Source organism: Dryobates pubescens, chromosome Z, assembly GCF_014839835.1.
Source record: "Dryobates pubescens isolate bDryPub1 chromosome Z, bDryPub1.pri, whole genome shotgun sequence".
NCBI classification, from domain to species: Eukaryota; Metazoa; Chordata; class Aves; order Piciformes; family Picidae; genus Dryobates; species Dryobates pubescens.
The window spans coordinates 62,462,424-62,485,270 of record NC_071657.1 but is presented as its reverse complement, the minus strand read 5'-3'; the positions used below and the strand labels follow the sequence as shown (position 1 = coordinate 62,485,270).

The 22,847-nt window shown below is 38.9% G+C and overlaps 1 protein-coding gene across 4 annotated transcripts in view; it reads left to right on the top strand.

The window, feature by feature from the left end:
* Positions 1-1,612: 1,612 nt before the first annotated feature.
* The window catches only part of SREK1 (splicing regulatory glutamic acid and lysine rich protein 1), a 29,543-nt gene continuing 8,308 nt past the window's right edge, over positions 1,613-22,847 (top strand). The window contains exons 1-8 of one of the 4 annotated variants that reach the window (XM_054178935.1): positions 6,691-6,801; positions 9,472-10,326; positions 13,705-13,828; positions 14,119-14,234; positions 16,926-17,090; positions 19,231-19,409; positions 19,780-19,910; positions 21,235-21,349. In XM_054178935.1, the coding sequence (XP_054034910.1) occupies positions 14,172-14,234; positions 16,926-17,090; positions 19,231-19,409; positions 19,780-19,910; positions 21,235-21,349 (653 nt within the window). In that variant the 5' untranslated portion in view covers positions 6,691-6,801; positions 9,472-10,326; positions 13,705-13,828; positions 14,119-14,171. Of the gene's footprint in view, positions 1,959-6,667; positions 6,802-9,471; positions 10,327-13,704; positions 13,829-14,118; positions 14,235-16,925; positions 17,091-19,230; positions 19,410-19,779; positions 19,911-21,234; positions 21,350-22,847 lie in introns of those variants that run through there. The other 3 variants (XM_054178933.1, XM_054178936.1, XM_054178934.1) reach the window with 3 other exon arrangements.

The window sequence follows — 22,847 nt, the reverse complement described above, 5'->3', positions numbered from 1 at the left end:
GATTCTGTGATTCTGATTCTCCCAGAGCTTGGACTATTGCAAGGCAAAGCTCTGACTCTTTTGGCTGGTATTTATAGATTTCCCGAGACAATGATAGCCAATGATAACAAAGAATAAAAGATAAAACCCTGACACTTCAACCTTTAGAATGAGTTTTCTTCAATTGTGGCCAAAGGCACACACACCTGGCCCACGTGGACTGCAGGGCATGTTCAGACAAGCCTGGGCAACATGGGCAATTTTCCTGAAAATCCAGACTGGCTCCTGCCCCATTGTCAGATTCAGAGCATTTCTGAGGCTTTTTGTCCCTTCAGGGCAATGAGACATATTAGTCAAAACACAGGAATACTTTGTGTAATGCTCAGTTAGAATAATCATACCAGAGTTTAGTTTTGCACAAAATGTAACAAAGGATCTTGAATTCTCCAGCTAAGCTCTTCTAAATGTAGGCTAATTAAAAGCTACCTGGATGGCTGACAGATGTAACTTTGATTTTATTTGTCTTCTTTTGGAATATGGATTCTATGTAAACAAATGAGGGCACTGATCATAATTTTGAAGTAAGTACTACCTGAAACATATGCATGGACTTTAAAAAATCTCGGGCAACTGCTTGGTACTATTTAAAATTCTGTAACATATTAATCATCAATAAAGGAAGCACTACTCTACTATTTCTATATGGAGATTTGGTAAGAACTAACCTATTTTTTCAGGGAAGTACCACATACCTGCAATCTTTCTCAGCCTGGATAGCTTAGAAAAATACCTCAGTCCCTCCTCAGTTCTGGTTTGGTGGATAGAAAATACTAGAAATTGGAGTATGTATGAAACTAATCTCTTGGTGCCAAGAAGCAGAGTTCTTTACCAAGAAAGACTGCAGTTAAACCCTTAATAGCCATCACCCAAATGCATAGCCTTCAGCCTCATTGTCTCCAGTCACCTTTTAACTGTAACTCCAGGTATAATCAATTTAATGGGGATATTTCCCCAGCCAAGTTACTAACAAAACCATTAAGAACTTACTCCATTACAATCATCTTTAAATGCAGTTACAGTGTTTTCAAGCGTTTATTTCCTCCCTAGGGTAATTAAACTACGTCTTACTAACCCTGACTACTAAAAGAGCATTTAAATGGGAATATTTTAAGTTGTCGGCAAAGCAAATCAATTAATGGACCCCACCCTGCCCTCTTGGAGCCATATTTTTTTTTACCCAGACTCCGTGTTTAAACCGAGAACCCCTTCGCTTTGCTCAAGGAGAATGAAAGCGCTTTCTGAGGCGCTGGAGCCACATTTGCGCGGCCTCAGTCAGAGGCGCCCACACCGGCCCCCTCCCCCAGCCCGCCCGGCGGCGGCTGCCGCGCAGCAGCCAGGCTGCGTGCGCAACACCAGGCGACAGTGGGCCCCGCAGCTCCTAGCCCCGGGCTGCGCATGCGGCCCCGCGCCTCCATATAGGCGGAGCCGAGGAGGCCTCGCTGTGCGTCCGCCCAGGCAGCGGCGACTTGGGCGGCTCATTAGGAATCAAGGCTTTTCTTTTCCTTGCTGAGCTAGGGACTGCGACCGCCAGAGGTCAGCCTCCACGGAGTGCGGCCACCCGCTCTCTGGGGAGTCTCCGCCGGTAGGTGGGGAAAGGCTGTCCGCGCTGAAACTCCTCCAGGAAGCAGTCGTTCTCGCCGCTAGAGCGTCCGTACGCTAGGACGCTCTGGCAGGCGCGGCGCTCTTCTCTGTGGTCAGGTCCGCCTCTCCGGCTGTGTGTGGCACCATCGCGAGCCGAGCGGTCTTCCAGGCTTCGCCATGATGAACAGCGGAGGGATCGGGGTGCCGTTGGGCTTCCCTTTGGGCCCCACGTCTGTCATCCAGGTCACGAATCTCTCCTCTGCAGTGACCAGTGAGCAGATGCGAACCCTCTTCGGCTTCTTGGGAGACATTGAAGAGTTACGTCTCTATCCCCCGGAGTAAGTAGGGTCAGCACCGGCCTCGGAAGCCATAGAGATCTGGGAGGAGAAAGAGATCTAGAGGGATCAGGAGGGTGAAGGGAAGGTAAAAAGGAGCAGGCCCTGAGTACCATCTTGAGTGTGGGCACCAGAGCCTCCGGCATAGGGAGCCCATCACGTGGCCCCACTTCTTTGTATGGCAGGAGAGGTAGGGGAAAGGAGCTTCGCCCGTACCTAAGATGGCGGCCACAGGCGGGGAAGGAGCGTTGTCGCGGTATCTCTGCGGCTGCTTTTGTCTTCTGTCGTGGCGGCCAGGGTTGCGGCCTCACGGTGGCGGGTGGCGGCACTGAATCTGATATTTTATATCTCAGATTGACTGGGAGGAATTATGAAATGAATGTATTTTTCTGATACTTTTTCGGCTAATGTTTTATCTAATTGATCAAAGCCCTACGGTTTCTTCAGTCCTTGTTAATCAGACATCCCTTTTGGAACGATGGATTTCTTACCTGCCATATTCCAGAAAGACTAGTGCGCTGTGGGAAAGTTTCTGTCTTGTGTGTTAGAGGCTTTTACACTTAAGGGCAGTAAATGTGACTTTATTATTGCTATTGCATTCCTAAGGGGCCTATGTGAACTGCAAGTAGTCCACCTTCAGATTCAGTATTGAGGGCCGTGGCCTTGAGAAAGTTTTCATTTTAGCTTCTTATCAATGAGGCTTTATTGGCACTCAAAGCAGTATTTATTTTAACTGAAAAAAAAATATTAGCTTTTAGCGGGTCAAGGATCTATGTTACTGGTGCCTGTTTTATTTCTGTATTTTCTTACAAGGAAACTATTGTGCAATTTTATACTGTTGTTTCTAGAAGGATTTCAACCTTTTAAGTCAAAAATTGATGCAAGTGTAAATTCTATGGAAGTGGGAAAGGGTTCATTTTTGTTGGAGTTTTATAATCCAGTCACTTTACTCTTGAAGCAGGGAGGCTAACTAATTGGGTTTTTTGCAGTTAAAAACTTTCCCAGTAGCTAAGAGAGATTAGCTTCTAGTCATAAGTAATTGTATGGCTTTGAGCTGGCTAGAGTGAAGAAGGTAAGACACAGCTGCGTAACAACGGCTGAAGCTGTGGGGGAGCTAAAGTGATAGCTTCACACACTGAAATGATGGCCTGAGCATCAGTAAGAAACTGTAATATAGTAGAAAGGTCAGAAAATGACAGCAGAGACCGAGAAGTAAAAAGACTTTATCTATTTAAATGATTCCATGCATATATAAACAGTTTCCCAGAAATGTAATGAACATGTTTTACTGTAAATGTATATATAGTATGTGGAAACCATCTTTGATTATGCGAACTGGGAGGGCTACCCCTTCACGTCTGACATAGAGGCAATACCTGGCTTAATAGCTACTGGCTATTAGGTTTTGACTGATCTCTTCATGTCACTCTGAATTTGTATGCAATTATCAAATCTTAAAGACCAGTGGAGTTTCTCTTGTATTATGCTGCATTTGTTTGCTGTATTTGCTTAATCTTATTTGGTGACTGTTGTCACAAATTTGCACGGGAAATTTAGGCTTGATGAGACATTTTTATCCCTTTCTTCATAGGACTTGTCTCCTAAAGACTGCCATAGGTGGCTTTCAGTGATCAAAGGTCTCTTTTATTCTACTTCATTACTAAATTCAACTCTGCTTCCCTGTCCCATAAGCAGTGCTTTAACCTTGATAGGATGTTAAGAGACCCTTTAAGAATTCTCTTCTTAAATTTCAAACAAACTATATGTGAGGGATGCTAGAAGTGAAAATAGGGGATGATTGTAAAATCAGAAAATACGATTTCTTGTGTTACTTGGATCATTCATTTACTTGTATATATGGTATTTTCCTTACCACTTATATTTTCTGAAAAGCAGGGAAACTGAAACACAGATTCCCAATTTTACTAAATGAGTTCCTGAAGCTTAAGACTTAAATATTGTGAAGAAAAGTTCTAGATAAATATGAACTTAGCTTGGAAAATTAGGGTGAAAAAGTCAACAAGAACAGAAAATAGTATTTCATTTAGAAAGCCTGCATAGGAGAATTGATTTCTTTATGAAGAGTTTTACTGCATCAGGGCCTTTTACACAGAGCCTTCTGTGTAGAAGGTGGCCATTAGTGGAGCTTTGCTGTCAGCTGCAGTGGTGTTTTGTCACATAGAGGGAAAAAAAAAGATTTGAATACTTGCATGTGGTCCTGATTTGGTTATAGATTTGAATTCCTAAGTTGGGAGTGGAAAATTTTTGTCACTGTTTAACAAGGGCTCATTAGATTATTCTTTGCAAAACCTTCAGTACTTACTGATTTTTTTTCAAGTGGGAATAGACAGAGGCCATTAAGGAGGTAAGAAGTAGGCCTCCTGCTAGTCCAAATGTACAAAAAGGTCTCAAGAAAACCACACTTGCATGATGATGCTGACATCTCAATACGCAAGAGGATGAGAGGGTATACTGCGTTCCCTGCTCTGTAGAATATTCCTTCAAACTTTTGTCTGTGTCGTGTTGCTTTTACTAGCCTAAAGTTCTAATTTACAAAACGTTTTGTTCCAGAAAACATTAATTTGGTGACTTTCTGTTGTCTGTTTAAATTGGCTTCTGTGAGTTCTTTTTCTCTGTGTTCTTTTTTTCACAGTTCTGAACAAGACTGAGACTAGCTTTTATAGATTACTTTCAGTTTGCAGTACAGTTGAAATCTGAAGCTGGTTTGCAGGGTGTGAGAGGTCTTTTGCCTTGAGTATATACTCCAGTATGTCAGCTGCTCATACAGTTTAGACTTAGTTTTCAGTTTACTAGGATGATTAGTAGTGATGTCTGTAACTGGATTTTTAGTCCCAGTTGTGCTTTTGTGTTAGGCTTGTCACCCAGTTGTCTGTTTCATAGAGTTTCATTTGTAGACAAGCCTTCAAAGGATTTTTGCAGAATGAGTTGTTTGAAAGCACAGTCTGTCTCCAAACTGCTGGGTTCTGGATGGTCTGGAGTGGTCCTGAAGGCTGTAACACAAGTGTTTCTTCCATGTGGTTATATCCTGCAGTGACTGCAGTATAGATGAGGCCTCTGAGGCACACACAGCCTTATTTATACATGATCTGCACAGATACTTCATAGCATCTAATTTTAATAAACTATTAATTTTTGTCATCTACACCACCCTGATGGATGTTACTGCATCTGTGTCAAGGAAAGCAGAAATGTCAGAATACAATTCAGATATTTATTTCCTTTGAGTTTTCTTGCTTTCCTAAAGAAACTAGATTAGAATAACCTTGAATAAGAGATGATGTAGTTGTTTTTTTGCATTGGTACTTTATAACCCTAGGCAGAAGACCACCTCAACTGCATCTCAGAAAAGCTTATCAGAAGAAATGGGAAAAGACTTAGGAGGCCTGTTGGGAAAGTTTAGGGGCTCACTTCGTGAAAGGAATGGACTAAATCACTGTGAAACTTTTTAGAGTTTTAGATCTTTTGGATCTTCTGAAGTTGGCTGGCTCTCCAGGTCTTTTATCTAGATGTTGCCTTTCCAGCAACCAGAAACATACTAGGCAACCTGCCTCATACTGTTACTGCTTCATTTAGGCAAATAATATGTTGAAATAATGTGCCTAAAACTTCTGAGATTTTATTTAAATACTAAAGCTTAATTCCATAGAACAGCTTTGGAATTCGAGGGGCTACAAGGTGGGTTGGGCTAAACTAAAACTACTTCTGGGACTTCCAGAAGGTTTAGAATTAGCTGCAGGAGGCTTGGGATGAAACAGTTTATGCAGCTTATTTTCCATGAGTTACTGCTTTGCTAGAAGACAGATGGTCTTTTCGTATGGAAATGGCTGATGTTCCAGCAATATCCTTTTGATTTATCTCTGAAGATTTCAGATGTGCTTTTTTTCATATAAAGATTGCAGGCTTTGACTAGGGGAATACATTTTTTAAAACCTTAGTTGGTTTTGATCTAGGCTACAATTTTTACATGTTGTACTTTCTGACATCTGTCAGTATACTTTCTAATGGAAAAGCAAATTAAAAATTTTCTTCCTTCTAGTTGAATAGTGAATTCTTTCTATCTCCTTTGATGTTACCGTGTACTACACAATGCCAAGTTAAGGTGGATAATAAAAAGGATTTTTGTTAAACTAGTGAACTAAGACCTAGCATTTGAAAGAAGTCTCAAGAACTGCTTTTATCTTAAGAATTAATGAAATGGCTTTTTGTGAAGACATAAAGAGTATCTGTTATTGTGGGCTGAAATCTGAAGGACCTGCTGAAAAATGACTGTGTTTGTCGTTTAACTTCCCTAAATAAGAATTATTTGGAGGGGGGGAAAAAAAAAGACAAAGTATAAGTTAGTTACTTGACAAATGTTTCAAGTAAATATGCTGCTTACAGTAGTAGTTTGGACTGTACAGGACTATACTGTTTAGCAGTACTATGAAAGAAAATGAACCTTGTTAATTGGGACTTTTGGCCTCCCCATTAAAAAAGAGAAGGTGCTATGCTATGCTGTTTTCGGTGATGTAGTAAATAGGCAAATCAATACATTTCTATACCCTTGTCTTCTGGCTAACTTCCAGGAAGTCTAAAATCTATTTTGATAAGGAGTAATAATTTCAAATGCACAGAACTATTTAATTATGTGATTGGTCATAATTAATTGTAATTAATTGATTTTCCCCCCCCATCCCCCTTTTATCTTGCAGCAACGCACCTCTTGCTTTTTCCTCCAAAGTATGTTATATTAAGTTCCGTGAAGCATCGAGTGTTGGTGTGGCCCAGCATCTAACTAACACGGTTTTTATTGACAGAGCTTTGATAGTTGTGCCCTGTGCAGAAGGTTGGTATTTTAGATATTCTTTTGTAATACTGATCTTTGTCATGTCTGCTTGTTTTAAGCTTTCTATGTAAGGAGGCAGTGCTCTATTGTTACTTTATTTTACTGCTTTTTGAAAAAACAAAGAAGCATGAAACCCCAAATCTTGAAACTATTGAAAATTGAAAGGAAATAATATGAATTTTATGGGTTTAATTGAAATTCATCATTAGAAAAAAAGTTGGTTCAAATTAGGATAATTCAATTTTCCATAGTTGCTATATATTTTGAAAGAAAAGAAGGTAAAATAATTCCCTTCAGTACAGTTGCATTGGCAGGCTTATTCTCACATGGAATTCTCACTGAAGTCAATGGAGCACTGAAAGGATCAAGCCATTTCCTGGTGCTGATAACACTGCTGTTTGGATCTTAATGTATCACCTTTGGTGTGGTGGTTTTTTCCTGGTTTGGGGATTTTTTTTTCGTTCAGATACTGATTGTTTTTCAAAGTTTTTTTAAACTGAATCCAGTTTTGCTTGCATATGTGATATATACATTTGGCCATTTTATATTCCCTTGATAAAAAATATTCAGTGTTTATGGTGATAATTAGTGCTTGAGTATACCTGTTTACCTGATAGCTTAATGAAAAAAAAAGGTCAATTTTCCATTCTTGTTCCTGTGGAAATTACTACTTTGTATGACATAAAAAGGCTTTCTTATGTGTACTGGTACTCCTTTTTTGTTTTAGATACCTCTTTAAAAATGTAGTAGTCTGTACAGAATGCTTCCAGCACAAACTATTTTTAATGAAATGTTTGTTGAATACTAAATTTACAAGTGTTCCTATAACTACCTTTGAGGCCATATTTTTTACAGATGTGTTGAATACAAGGAGGTTCATAATGTTAGTATAATATTCCTGAATACAGTCATACAATGTTTGGTAGTGTGTCACTGGAGTTAGGCAGGGCCCCATTGACTTCATTGGGATCATTGTGAAATTGAGAATCTGCCTATATGTTTCTGTATGTTTTGCTCTTTTGGATTGGAAACATGCAGATTGAGTAAATCTAACTTCACTCTGAATGTGGTAACTGTTTTGCTATGAAAAATAATTCTTAAAATAAATGAACAATAAACTGCAGCGAGTCCAGAAATACTTCCTATTAATATAATTTTTCTAACTGAAGAGTTGGATTTTGGTTCAAAATGTGCTGTTGAGTTCTTGAAGTTTAACAGTGGTTCCACAGTACCGTTTTTTGGCTTGTTTGCCACGTCATGATCTGGATCATATGAGGCTGCTGCTGTAATAATGGTCTGGGGCAGACTCTAGCAAGTCTCTAAAATGTCAAAGGCTCTATAAGTATTTTCACTGGAAGCTTATGTTGCCCTACAATATTCTGCCTATTCATGTAGTCTTTAGAATAGGGACTTATGGCACGTGTTTGTTTTTGTGAAGCCTAGATTTTTTGTGGCTTTTGCGCTTTGTTTTGGTAGCTTTTTTGGTTTATTTTTTTGTACTTGTTCTTAAAACCACAAAGAGGATGCTGCTGTATCCTCTTGAAATGCTGCAGAGGCTAGTGGGACCACAGTCCTTACTGAAAAATCCCCCCTGAACATGTACTGCAAATTATTCAGGACCTTAGTTTTACATTTCATTGAAAATACCTTAACACTGGTTCAGTATTGCCAGAAAGGGAAGACTGTTGCCTAATGAATGAACAACACTTGCAAGTGTTTTTCTTATGGTGAGGTCACTGCCTGACATGATGTGGCAACAGGCAGGTAAAATCTGTTTTCATGTGTCTTTTGATGGTGGACAGTGAATGGAAGGAGAATAAAATCGAAGTTAGACGCATCTTGTTCCAGCTCCATTTGTAGCTGGCTTATTAAATGTTTCTGAGAACATATTACAGAAAAGTGTCACTATTCAATATCATTCTAGACTCCACAGAGGTTTATTTATAATTTGGTGAACAAGTGATTGAGTTGTGACGTCAATTTTTTCATTAACGTTAGAATGCTCTTTTCATGTAACTCTTAACAGTCACTAATTCAAATTTATAAATGTATGAATTTATGTAGGTTTAACTTTCTGAGGAATTTATTGTGTGGAATAACTATGACTTTGGAGACCACAGTGAAACATTTTTTGATTCACTATATACTGTATGATGCATTGGTAATGAAATCAGTGGAATGTATGACTTTGAAAGTACTGATGGCTATACTCTACCAGAGGGTAAAATTATATCCTTGGCCGATGGTGCCAGTAATAAAACACTTTATGCGCCGAATTGAACACAGAGGAATGGTAAAATGGAATTCTGAAAACTTTGTTTAAAAAGCAGAGGAAAATTGAAATTTGGAGTGCATTTGAACAATGGTAAATCAAGGGAGTATTAGGAGGGAATCACTACACAATGAAAATAGTCTTAATTTTGTAACATTTAATAAACAGTTTAACAAAAATGTAAATGAAGTAATGTTATTAAGGTGTCAAAATGCAACTTTCTTTTGTGTGTGTATGGGTAGGTTTTTCTTTAAATGTTATACTTTGAAACACAAAGGTTGAAATAAAGATGCCACCCTAATCATTCTAAATTTTATGTCCACATTATCTGGTAGATGGATTTTGACTATTAATTTGGTTTTGTATGTTTTCTCTGTGTGATATTTGTGCATTATTAGATGACTAGACTGGCCAAGGCAGACCTGTTACACTTGCCTGAGTTAGGCATTGTTTGCCATGCCACTAAACCTGCCGCCAAGTGAAACCTTCATGGGGGAAATGAGATCGAAGTCTGGCCTGCTGAAGATGGACGCCCTGTCTCTGTTTTTATTTTATTTTGCTTTCTTTCCTTTGTTTCTTTTTATTTTATTTTGTCCCTTTTTTTGTTTTGTTCTGTTAAATCTCTTTCCCTTGTACTTGTGAACTGGTACTTCAGTTCTGTAAAAATGGTGTTTTGTAAAGGGTTCACAGTGTTTCATTTTGAAGTTAACCTGAAGCTGCTTATGAATGGTGGATGGTATATACAGAATTTATAATATGATTAATTTGCAGAGAAATTTGATTTGGAATGCATTTAATCTAAATTCAGCATATAAGTACATTATGACAGAAGGTAGGCAGTGAAAAATATACCAGTTTTAAGGTAAATTCTTATGCTGTATGAGTTTATTTTGGAAAAGGACAATCAAACCTCTTCTGGGGAAATTAATTTTGGGCAGTAAGGTCACAATCTTTCATAATCTTTCTCTGCTATTTTCCCTCTTTAGCAGAGTAGTTTTATTTTAGGTTGCATGGTCTGGTTAAAAGAAGTCTTACTATTTATATCTAATATGAGGAGTTTAAAATAATAATGAACTAGAAATTTCATGAATATTGGATATCATGACATGTTTGATAGTTTCTGGTGAAACCTTGCTCCAGTGAGGTCCATGGCAGTAAGATTTCATCCTATTGTTGTAATTTACAGAAAAAACTGTTTACCACTCATAAGTACAAATGCAGCCTGAAGTTTTGGTTGGAATGTGTTATGTGAGGTGCGTTGTCTTTTAACCCTGTTATTTGTGGGGAGATTGAATCAGTTCTGTGTGCGTATGTGTGTGTATGTGTATATTGCACTTTGACGTACTCCAGTGTCAGTTATTTCAAGAAGAGGGTTTTAAAAAAAGCCCAGAAGGTGTCTTCTGTGTCATCTCACAATCTCAGTAGCCCTGGCAGTTCATGCTGGAGTGATTGAGGAAGTTCATCTACAAATGATATTCTTACTTCTTGAGAAACAGATGCCATGATGCCAGGTGATGTCTGGTCCTCAGACATTGCTGTTCCCAGACAACTGCATTGGAATCAATTGATTTCACTGTGGTAATGCACCAGGCTATGAATTACAGCTAGGAAGAGCTTTACTTTGTGATCTGTGTTGAGATCATGAGTTGAGATAATTGCCAGTAGGTGTAATCTCTTTAATCATTGCTGCTAAATCCAATAAGAAACACAAATTGGATCACACAGAAACTGTCTGTAAGCGTACATTTTCCACAGATTTTAAAACAGAAAAATAACGATTCCTTTACTTAACAGTTCACATGTACTCTAAATAAAACTACTTTAAACCAGGAAATTTACTTACTGCTGAAGTGGGTTGTGGGGACAAGGATTAACCATATAATTTCAGTATAAAGAGCAGGAAATACTTTCCTTGAGCACTTTGAGAGGGAGAAAAATACAGTGATTAGTGCTTGCTTAATGAAGGTACTTCAGCTTTTCACAAAATGGATTCTGTTATGGACTATTTTCACTAGTGTTCTTAAGCACTTTAGAAGAAAGTACTTTAGCACTTTAGAAAGTAGCAATCAGGATGGATATTTAGGACAACTGTACATTTCCTTAAGGGGCAGAAAGTGTCTCTAGGCAGTGCAAAGGTAATCTACATCTGTTTCCAGATTCCTTTGCCAAGTGAAGAATCAATAAATGGATGATCACAGAATCTGTAATTTACTAAGCACAAGAGCTTCTAAGAAATCTTTCTAAGTATGTGGTGTAGATGTGGCATGTTGATTGTCTGTTTCCCTCATTAGAAAATAAATATCTACCTCATTTCCATTCAGCTTTTAAATACTGTGAGTTTAGGAAATGAAACAGTTGAACTGAAGTGTAATTTATGTCATAACCCACATGAGGTTTTTTCATTCCTTGTTTTTTGCTTTGTGGGCTTGTCTCCCTTTTATAAGTAAATCAGTGGAGATAAACTCCAAAAAATTAGGAGGTTATTTAGCTTCATGTACTTTTTCCAAATCTGCCTAAAGAACAGGGAAGTAAATTTGCATGATACATAGGTTTTATGTTTCTTCCGGGTTAATTTTCTATACAGCTGTTTTAAAAGTTTGACCTGGGCTTAAAAAAATGGAGAATAGGCTTGAATGTGGTGGCAGACTTTCAGGCTTCTCTGTAAGGAGAGACCCCTTCTCATTCTTGTGGCATTAAATTGACCAGCTAGATCTTGTATTTAAAATAATACATTACATTTTTAAAGGACCAGAGTGTTCTGAAAATAATGCTGCTAACGTGACTGTTTAGATATGCATGTCATTCGTTCTTTGAACTGCTGTAATGGTGCACTTAACCAAAATTGTTCAGTGGTTTCCTTGAGAAACACTTCAGCAAAAGAATAATTCCTATTATTTCAGTAAGGTGGCCCACATACTTACAGGCTTGTATTTAAGTACTTTTCTTGACTCATTGTCTATGTAGTTATGTGTCTAACTCAGTTCTTATTTGAAAGGGCTAAATGCCAAAACATCTTTTAAGTTAATCTGGTTAAGTGTGTATTGAATTTGCTGTATGTAAGTGCATGCTTAAATTAGGCGTATACTTATGTACATTACTGACCAAGGATCTAAACCAGAATATGCACACACCTTTTTAGGAGCCATTTCTGCCATTAAGCCCCATCCATTGATGCTCTAGAATACTGCATGTGTATCCAGTTAATTGCAAGATGCTAGCTGTTCAGGATAAGGTCTGGATCATCAATTATTTAGGTATTTCTATTTTCAGAAGAAGTGGTACATAATTCTATGCTTAATTTGCATGCACAGCTGCTGGAACTGCATATTTGAAAGCCCTTTAGTTAGCTACATATTAGGCAGATATGCAGCACAGTTCCTGATACTCATGAGCCGTCAGGTAATCAGGTACACCCCTCATTGCATGCCTGACTTCACATGAAATTGGTAAAGAGTGCTGAACATTGTGATAATGACTTAGATTCATGCATGTTTTTTTAAAGCCACGGAAGTCATTATTGCACAGTTAATTCTTAAGTGCTAATAATTTTCCTATTTTTCTCCTTTAGATAGCAAAATCAAGAGGTTTGTTACATGTTAAGGAGCAAAGTGCCTCAAAATTTAACATAAACAAAATAAATGTAAATAGGAAGCATGTGGAAAAAAATGGGTACTGTTGTTTTGTCTTTTCTCTTCCACCCATGCAACATACAAATCAAGTTTCATTTAGATGTGTACTTTAGTCATATCAAACTGTTTGAACCAAAGCAGTAAAAGCTACTAGCATAGTGTTTTTCAGACCCTGATTTTAGTATGCTTGTTTAGATGAAAGCTTTAACTTAAATAAAGCGCATGAGGTAATACCAAAGGGCTCAGATGGATATCATATATACTGTTATGTCAGTAAATTTGAATAGATCACAAGTGCCTAGCAATTAGAGGTTCTTTCTCCAGTGTTTCAGTTCAGTGTTATGTTTGTACCCGTTCAAATCCCTTTGCATTTCAAATTTAATATGCATATTTAATTGTAATAATGAACATACAGCTATTAATTCCTTAGGTTTTTAGGGGGATCTTCTAGCAATCTGATTTTAACTAATGTTGACTGAAATGTCAGTTTAATTCAGATTAAGTATTAAATTTGTAGCATGGCAGGGAGTATAATCTTGTTGAAATAGTAGGAATCTCATATTTTAGGAGAATACAGCTTGCTTAGCTGATCAGTTACTACTTTCTTCAATATCAGTAGATTCAAAGCTGATTTATCAAAGATTTCAGATTAATTGAGGAGACATGGAATGCAAGACATTACAAATCTTAATTCTTTTCTGCCTATCCTTAACCTTCAGCTTCACTTACAGTATGTGTTATGTGGAGTCACAGTAGTTCAGTAGGTTTTGTTTTATTTTACTAATTTTTACATTCAAAGTAGGTAGCACCAGAAGAAGTTTTTAAGACACAGAATTTCAGTTAGCACATACTTTGGGTTTTTTGCGTCTCTCTCTCTCTCTCTCTCTCTCTTTTTTTTTTTTTTTTTTTTTTTTTTTACTGATTTGGTTATTTGCCGTTTCTGGGGATTAAACTTTAAAAAATGTTCTTCTTTTCTGTATCTGATGTTCTGTGTGCTATTAGTGATGCAGCCAACACGAACGGTTGTCATGTGTAAAACAACTTTCGATCACCGCGAAAACATCGCCCTGGGAAAGCGTCCATGCTTGATATCGTTTGGTTCATGAACATTAAGTTTCCAGTACAGGTGACCCATAGCTCAAAGTGTTACATAATTGTATACATTATTCAGTTTTTAAAATAATAATCCAGTAATGAGATTGCTAGTCTTTGACGTTTTGCTCACATTTGTTTTTCCTAGTAGAGCAGGGTAAAAGGGAAAACTTAAGTTCTTATTTGTTTCTTTGTAAGGATCTGGTAGATAGATTCATTATTACTTACTACATTTTTAAATGCAAGGGTAATTGTAAAATCATAGAAAGAGTAACATCTGTATAGCGTTCCAACTCTGTGTAATGCTTTCATTTGCTTCTTCAGGTAAAATTCCAGATGAAGCCAAAGCCCTTTCTCTATTGGCTCCTGCTCCTACTATGACAAGCCTGATGCCTGGTGCAGGGTTACTTCCTATACCTACGCCAACCCCTTTGACTACAGTGAGTAAAACTCAATAGCTGTTTGATACCTGTTTCCCTCTATGCTCAGTGGGCTTTTTTGTGTTCAGAGAACAACAGCCATCAGATCTTTGGATGTTTTCCTCACGTATACTAGCTAGCTCAGTGACATTTTCATCTGTGGTTCTTCTTGAGGGTAGGTCACAGGACATCCATGCACTACCTTTCCTGGATTTTTCTTTCAGATCATTATTTCATAGAATCAAAGAATTTTTTAGGTTGGAAAAGACCTCTAAGGTCAGCAAGTCCAACAATCAACCTAAGATGGTCCTTAAGCAATTGTCATTAAACCAGGTCCTGAAGTGCCATGTCCACATGTTTCTTGAACGCTTTTGTGAAAGGTCATAACACCACCTCCCTCAGCAGCCTATTGTGATGCCTGAGACCTCTTTCCTTAAAGAAATTTTTCCAATATTCTAAAATTCTAAATTTTTCTAATATACCCCCAGCTGGATTTCAGGTAATTTGTTGTCACCTGAGACTAGAGAGAAGATACCAACACCCACCTCAGTGAGGTCTCCCCTCAGCTTCCTCTTCTTCAGATTAAACAATCCCAGATCCCTCCACTCCTTCTCATAAGACTTGTTGTGTAGACCATTGAGCAGTTCTGTTGCCCTTCTCTGGATGTGCTCAAGCAACTCAATGCCTTTGTGAGCGTCCCAAAACCAAACACAGTATTTGTGATGTGGCCTCACCATTTCTGAGTACAAGGACATGATCACTTACTTTCTTCTGGTCACATTATTCCTGATGCAGGCCAGGATGCTTTTGGCTTGCTTGGCCACCTGGGCACACTGCTAGTTCATGTTCAGCCAGCTGTCCACCAGCACTCTCAGGTCTTTTTCTGCCAGACAACTTTCCAGCCACTTTGCCCCAAGCCTGTGGCATTGCATGGAGTTGTGGTGACCCAAGTACAGGGCCTGACACTTGGCCTTGTTAAACCTCATACTGTTAGCCTTGGTCCATCGATCCAGCATGTCCAGGTTCTTGTGTAGAGCTTTCCTATCCTCAAGCTGATTGACACTCCCTCTCAGCTTAGAGTTGTCTACAAATTTACTGAGGGTGTGCTCAATCCCCTCATGCAGATCATTGATCAAGATACTGGAGAGAGCTGGCCCCAGTACTAAGCCCTGGGGAACACCACTTGTGACTGGCTGCCAACTGTGTTTAACTCAACTCATCATCACTCTTTGGGCCCAGCCATCCAGCTAGTTTTTAACCTAGTGAAGCACCCACTAATTCAAGACATGAGCAGGCAGTTTCTCCTGGAGGATGCTCTGGGAGTCAGTGTCCAGGGCTTTACTATAGTACAGATAAACATCATCTATACCCCTTCCCTCATCCATTAAGTGGCTGACCTTGTCATAGAAGGTCATACCCTCTTGCAAGGATCCCCCTTGCAAGAGTCCATGCTGACTGGTCATCTGGTTGCCCTGGACATGCTGCACTCGAAATGATCTGGTCTTTGACCTTCCTTGGCACCATGGTCACACTACGAGGTCTGTAGTTTCCCCAAGTCCTCCTTCCTGCCCCTTGTGTAGATGGGCATCATATTTGCAATCTCCAGTCATCTGGGAGCTATTTGGAAAAATAGTGGTTAAATACTTCAGCTGTGTCCATTTTAGTTGTTTTCCTTCCACAGACCCATTATGTAGTCCAGTGGCAGCGCTATGGACCTCTTAAAAATTTGTTGCTAAAAGAGTTACACAGTTCGTCAGAATATTAAAGTGCTGCATTGGGGTGCTTTCACTTGGTGTCTTAAGAACAGGACTGTATGCATAACCATGTTTTCATTGCAAGAAACCCACAGGAGCTGGCTGATGCTATTTTGCGCAGTTCCCTTTTGCCACTGTAAGCCTTTCTTGATGTAAACCCTCAGCAGGCAACAGCCTATTCAGGGAAAATTTCAAGTTAAAATTTCCTTTTTTCATTCTGTAAAAATAATTGCTAGTGGCTTGTTGAGAATTTTGCATGCTTTTTAGAAAATTTGTTTGCTGAAAAGGCAATTGCTTTTTGGATGGAAAAGGCAAAATTGAAGCCAGACCAAGTTAGTAGTGATTGAGATTTTTCTATAACTTTCCTCAGGTTCCCAGTATCAAAAACGACAACTGTATTGTTCTCATTCTCTAAAAAGTGTCTGTAGGAAAAGAACTTTATCCTTTACATTTCAGGTGTAATTAATCACTCCTTATGTGATGTTTGTCCAAATGGTACCTTCTCTGTCCCTTTGATGGATTGATATGTATATACAGATACAAATTGTCCCTGCGCACTGCAAATTTCCTTCTTCCCTTGCTGGACATGGGCTCAGCACTTCCTCAATACTTGTTGGGGGAAAAAAAAAATACTACTAGTGTGTGAAGGTATCTTGCTCAATTTGATTGGCTCCTAAGTATTAGGAAATCAAGCCTATATGTTTTCTGATTGATGCGCTGTGTTTTTGACAGACGTCCTTGATAAAATGTTAAGTGATAACACACAGAAAATCTTAACTACAGAAAGTTATTTGTGAGTAGATTTTAATTCTCAAAAAAAAAATTCTCCAGACTTAATTTTTACAATATTACCTATATTGATTTGTTTTTATGGAAATGCACAAGGCAAACCTTGACAAGTGTAGTATCTCCAACCAGCGTTTAGTTGCAAAGCATATTCTGTTTCTGTGTTTTCCAGCTTGGTGTTTCCCTTGGCACTTTGGGGGCTATACCAGCAGCAGCACTGGACCCTAACATTACAGCACTGGGAGAAATACCACAGCCACCAATTATGGGGAATGTGGATCCATCCAAAATTGATGAAATCAGGAGAACAGTCTATGTGGGAAACCTGAATTCCCAGGTAGGGCTTCTTTTGTGTAATGGGAATGCTAATAGAAAATGTAGAATTGCAACATTTGAATTCTAATCTCACATGTTAAAGAGTTTTCATTAGTTGATGGCAGTAGGAATCCAAGACAAAAATATAGTTTTTGTTTCTAGTGATATTTCAAATTTTGCTCTTGTGTCAGTCATGTCAGACCAGACTCTGGATATCAGAGAAATTGCACTGCATCTTAATTGAAGGAGAATATTTACAATTGTGTGTGTTAATCAGATGCCTAGCTAGGTTGTGTTAGCTGAGCAATGCCTTAGAAGTTGTGAGATTGTGGTAATGGTCCCCCGCAGTACTCTGCAGTTGCTAAAGTGCAATTAAGGTAGAATCCTCTGCTCTAGTGGAAGTTGCACAATTAGCATAAATACCTTCGTGTATCTGTAACAGGAAAGTTAGGTTTGTTAGAAACTTGTTTTTTCATTAGTTGATGAAATATAATTGAAAAACAATTCACTTTTGACTGATGGTGATATTTGGGGGTTTTTTGACTGCTGAAGTAGCTACTAGAGTGTAAAATTACTGTTAATTGTGATAAATTTTTTAAAAAGCTACAAGCTAATAGGAAAAAAAAAAGACAAGTCTTATAATACCATAATTTTTTAAAAATTGGTCAAAATTTGCAGTCAATAGCTTAGACATAGGTGTGTAAGGAAAACCCTTGAGTGCAATCACACAGCACTTAGAGGATGGCCAAGGGATCAGGCCCAGTCAGCATGGATTTAGGAAGGGCCTGTTGATGTCGTCTACCTGGACCTCAGCAAGGCCTTTGACACCATCCCCCACGGCAAACTCCTGGCCAAGCTGTCAGCCTATGGCTTGGACAGGAGCACACTGCATTGGGTTAGGAACTGGCTGGAGGGCCGAGCCCAGAGAGTGGTGGTGAATGGTGCCACATCCAGCTGGAGGCCAGTCACTAGTGGTGTGCCCCAAGGATCAGTGCTGGGCCCCATGCTCTTTAACATCTTTATTGATGATCTGGATGAGGGCATTGAGTCCATCATCAGTAAATTTGCAGATGACACCAAGCTGGGGGCAGGAGTTGATCTGCTGGAGGGTAGAGAGGCTCTGCACAGGGACCTCGACAGTCTGGACAGATGGGCAGAGTCCAACGGCATGAGATTGAACACATCCAAGTGCTGGGTTCTGCACATTGGTCACAGCAACCCCATGCAGAGCTGGAGGCTGGGGTCAGAGTGGCTGGAGAGCAGCCAGGCAGAGAGGGACCTGGGGGTACTGGTTGATGGTAGGCTGAACATGAGCCTGCAGTGTGCCCAGGCAGCCAAGAGGGCCAATGGCATCCTGGCCTGCATCAGGAACAGTGTGGCCAGCAGGAGCAGGGAGGTCATTCTGCCCCTGTACACTGCCCTGGTTAGGCCACACCTTGAGTCCTGTGTCCAGTTCTGGGCCCCTCAGTTTAGGAAGGATGTTGACTTGCTGGAGTGTGTCCAGAGAAGGGCAACGAAGCTTGTGAGGGGTTTGGAACACAAGCCCTCTGAGGAAAGACTGAGGGAGCTGGGGTTGCTTAGCCTGGAGAAGAGGAGACTCAGGGGTGACCTTATTGCTCTCTACAACTACTTGAAGAGAGGTTGTAGACAGGTGGATGTTGGTCTCTTCTCCCAGGCAGCCAGTACCAGAACAAGAGGACACAGTCTCAGGCTGTGCCAGGGGAGGTTTAAGCTGGATGTTAGGAAGAAGTTCTATACAGAGAGAGTGATTGCCCATTGGAATGGGCTGCCCAGGGAGGTGGTGGAGTCACCATCATTGGAGGTGTTCAGGAGGAGAGTTGATGTGGTGCTTGGTGCCATTGTTTAGGTGGGTTGGATTGGTTGATGGGTTGGATGCGGTGATCTTGAAGGTATCTTCCAACCTGGTCTGGTCTATTCTATTCTAATTTTATTTGTAATGAACTGCCTAAAAATTGCAAAATACTGTTCAAGTGTTTCAACCTTGATGTAATACTCAAGAGTTTGTGTAGTATGTTCTTTAGATTAGTATTAAAGTATAACACTACCTTTCCAAAATCTATAGCTGTTGGATTACCTGATATATTGCATATGTGGATTTCATTATCTATTGTACTTCAGCCAAGCTCTTCAACTCTTTCTAGACTACAACAGCAGATCAGCTGCTTGAATTCTTTAAGCAAGTTGGAGAAGTCAAATTTGTGCGGATGGCAGGTGATGAGACGCAACCAACACGATTTGCTTTTGTGGAATTTGCAGACCAAAATTCTGTACCTCGAGCTCTTGCCTTTAATGGAGTTATGTTTGGAGACAGGCCACTGAAGTAAGAATTGAATTATCCGTATGGCTATTTAATGAGAGATCTCTTTGTATCCTTAACCCATTGATGACTCAGATGTGTGATAGTATTTTCAGTGTACAGAGCTATTGTTAGCAAACTGGAACACTTTTATAAACACCAGTTTCAAGGTTGAGCATAACTTTTTCTGAGAAGAACATGGATGACAGTGAGTAAAAGACATTTAATCTTGACATTTTGGATACTTGGAGTGCTAGGACAAATGCATAGTTTTGCTGAACTTTTGAGATTTTTAGTCGTATGTGGAAGTGGGATTGTTCTCCTTTCTCAGTTGTTTCTCATTTTCTATTTTCAAGTGTTGGGGAGTTAAAGGTTTTGTTTTTACTTAATTTAGAATAAATCACTCCAATAATGCAATAGTGAAGCCTCCAGAAATGACACCGCAAGCTGCTGCCAAGGAACTGGAAGAAGTGATGAAGAGAGTAAGGGAAGCTCAGTCCTTCATATCTGCTGCTATTGAGCCAGGTAGGTCTATTTGTGTTCATTGCTTAACAGACATACTCTTTGTATACCTTGGTACAGATGTGTAAAAAAGCGCTTTCCAACACAGGAAAAGATGAACAATGTGTGTTGGGGAAAAACGGAAAGTAATCAAAGTTGTGTTCATGCAAAAAAGCAGTGGAATGAAGCTGAGTTTTTTATTTTATCATGTCTTCTTTTCAGATGCATGTTCTAAAACCCAGATAATTAATTCTTATTAGTAATTAACTAATTGATTCTTCATGTTGGTGCCTTTTAAGTTCAAAGTACTTTCGAGCTTTTAAAACAAAATGCTTTATATTTTGTTTTGTTTGCCTCTAGCACCTATTAATACCATAGCTTCATGATGAGGGAGAGCATCATGGTTCTGAAAGCAGTAATATCAGGCTTTCATTATCTGCATCAGATTAATTTTGTCCCTGTTCTGTTTCCTGCTGGTTCAAGACTGTGTTCATCCTCATAGCAAATGGGATCAGCGAATGAATCTGGAATAAGATCTAACATACTGATGCCTGTTAACACTGGGGTGTCAGGAGGAAGGTGTCTGTGGGTTGAGAGTTTAGAGACACATTGCATTGCTAATGTATGCTGACTTTAACTAATTTTAAAACCATGGCATTAAAAAAAAAATTGCAACTTATGCTCAACTGCAAGTGCAGAGTCTTGAAGGGTTTTTGGGTGAATATTTTCTGGGTTTTTTTTTTGGTTTGAAAGGAAAAAAATAGCTCAAACAGTTCCTCAACATTAAGCAGCAGAATAACAATCTTTTAGTCTGAACCAATGTCTGTCAAGGTCACTGTTAAGATTCTCAGTGACACCCTGGCTTTTGGTTAAAACTTCCAATCTCTTCCCTTCATCACTTCCTCCAGCAAAACATTGTTTGAGGAGTGAAACTTAAATATTTGGAATACCTAAAAGTATAGAAAGTACTTCCATTTGCTGCTTGTTTTTGAAGTTATACTCTAATATAACAACGTTCTTTTTTTAACCTAAGACTAGAGTAAGTTTAAAGAATAGATCAAGAGGAGAACTTGTGATCTTGTGCATTGTGGCAGCAACATAAATCCCTTTGCTGATAGAGCTAGCTGTTTATGATTATCTGGTTTATGTGTACTGCTGCAGGATGGCTGCACTCAACGAGTATATGCAATGACTTTCTTGGATGTTTCTGAAGGATATTTGCAAAGAAAGAAGATATGAAAGAGTAGGCCCCTTGCACTATATGTGGTACATTCCACTTGTGCCAGATTGTTAACTGGGATCTTTAAATATTCTGAGCTTACACTGCAAAGTGGTTTTTTCCTCTCAGAGTCTGGAAAGAGCAGTGAAAGAAAAGGCGGTCGATCTCGTTCCCATTCTCGTTCAGAATCCAGGTCTAGCTCAAAATCCCGATCTAGAAGGAAAAGATCACACTCAAAACACAGGTATGTATGGCTTTTATTTTGGACTAAGAGGTCATTCAGGATCAGGCTCAGCGTGGACCTGGGCAGCCTGATCTAGTTGGAGGTGTCCCTGCTCAACTGTAGAGGGTTTGGAGAAGATGACCTTTGAAGGTCCCTTCCAACCCAATGCAATCTGTGAAACACAATGGGGTTTTTTGAGTGGTGATAATTAGTGAAATGTCTGTCTTAGAAGCTAAGTACCCTTGTAGAAAAGATTACTAACTTAAACTGAGCAGATCAGAGTAACCAGGAACTTTATCTCTGAATGGATACTCTTTACATGATACATGTTTCCAGGATTGCTTTCATTTTAGACAGACTAGGAAGCACTTCTTGTGCCGTGCAGCATTAACTATCTCTGTGATTTCACGATGCATTCTGTGCCATGTAGCATTATGTTGAGCTGTATTTTAAGAAGGAATAGTTACCTATATTTTGTAGATGTGTGTAGTTTACTGTTAACACCATGAGCAGATAGCCTGGCTGGTTTTGCTAGTAGAAAATTCCTGGTGTCATCAACTTGTAATTACCAAGTTGATTAATGTATTTTTTTTTTATTTACTGTACTGTAAATGTAAAGCCATAATTTTTAAAAGCATAAATAAGTGCTTTAGGGACAGTTTCTAATTTTTCAGGTTTTATTTGCTGTGCTAAAGTTATTCGGTTCTGAAACAGGCTTTGGAATATGAGAGGAAATAAAATTACTAGATCACCCTTAAAGTATACTCATTAATAATTTTTTCCAATAACGAGATAGTCTTGCTGTGTGAGACTTAGTGCTTTCTGAAGTGGTTCAGATTCATTCAATTTCACAAATGTCTTCTGAGCATTTATGTAATCAAAGATAGCCGGCTACATTGAGCGTCAAAAGAAATTAAGCATGTATTTGAAAGCTTACACCGAAAGGTGAGTGTTCCAGCAACGTCTCTGTTGCATCTTTTCGTGCATTGTCTTCTAACATGGTAACTAGAATTCTTTTAGATACAGAAAAAACAGCCAGAGTGAGTTATTATCAATTGTATTAGAATACAAATAGGAAATAAATGCAGGCTTCAGTTTTATGATAGCAAGACACCACAGTATGTGTTATCTAATGACCTAAAAATATTAGGTACCTTTTTAATGCAAGGAGAATGATTTGGTCAGTTCCTTATTGCTTATTTCACTAACTCAGAACATAGCTGGAAAACAGTCTTTGTTTTTTATAACACTGCAGTAATCTCAGTATGACTTTGTATTGATACAAAGCAAAAGTTTTAGAAGATAAACTTGCAAAAACTGCTTTAAGCAACTGTTCATCAGTGTGTTTTATTGCTTGAGGTGTGTTTTAAATGATTTACCACTCCTACTGTCAGTTGTGAGAGCAGCTGAAAAAATGACAGTCTGCTCTGCTGAGAACTTAATCACTAAGAGTATACTATCCTTACTACTTCCTAGTCTCACTGTTTTATAAATCAAGTAAATCATTCTAATCTTGATA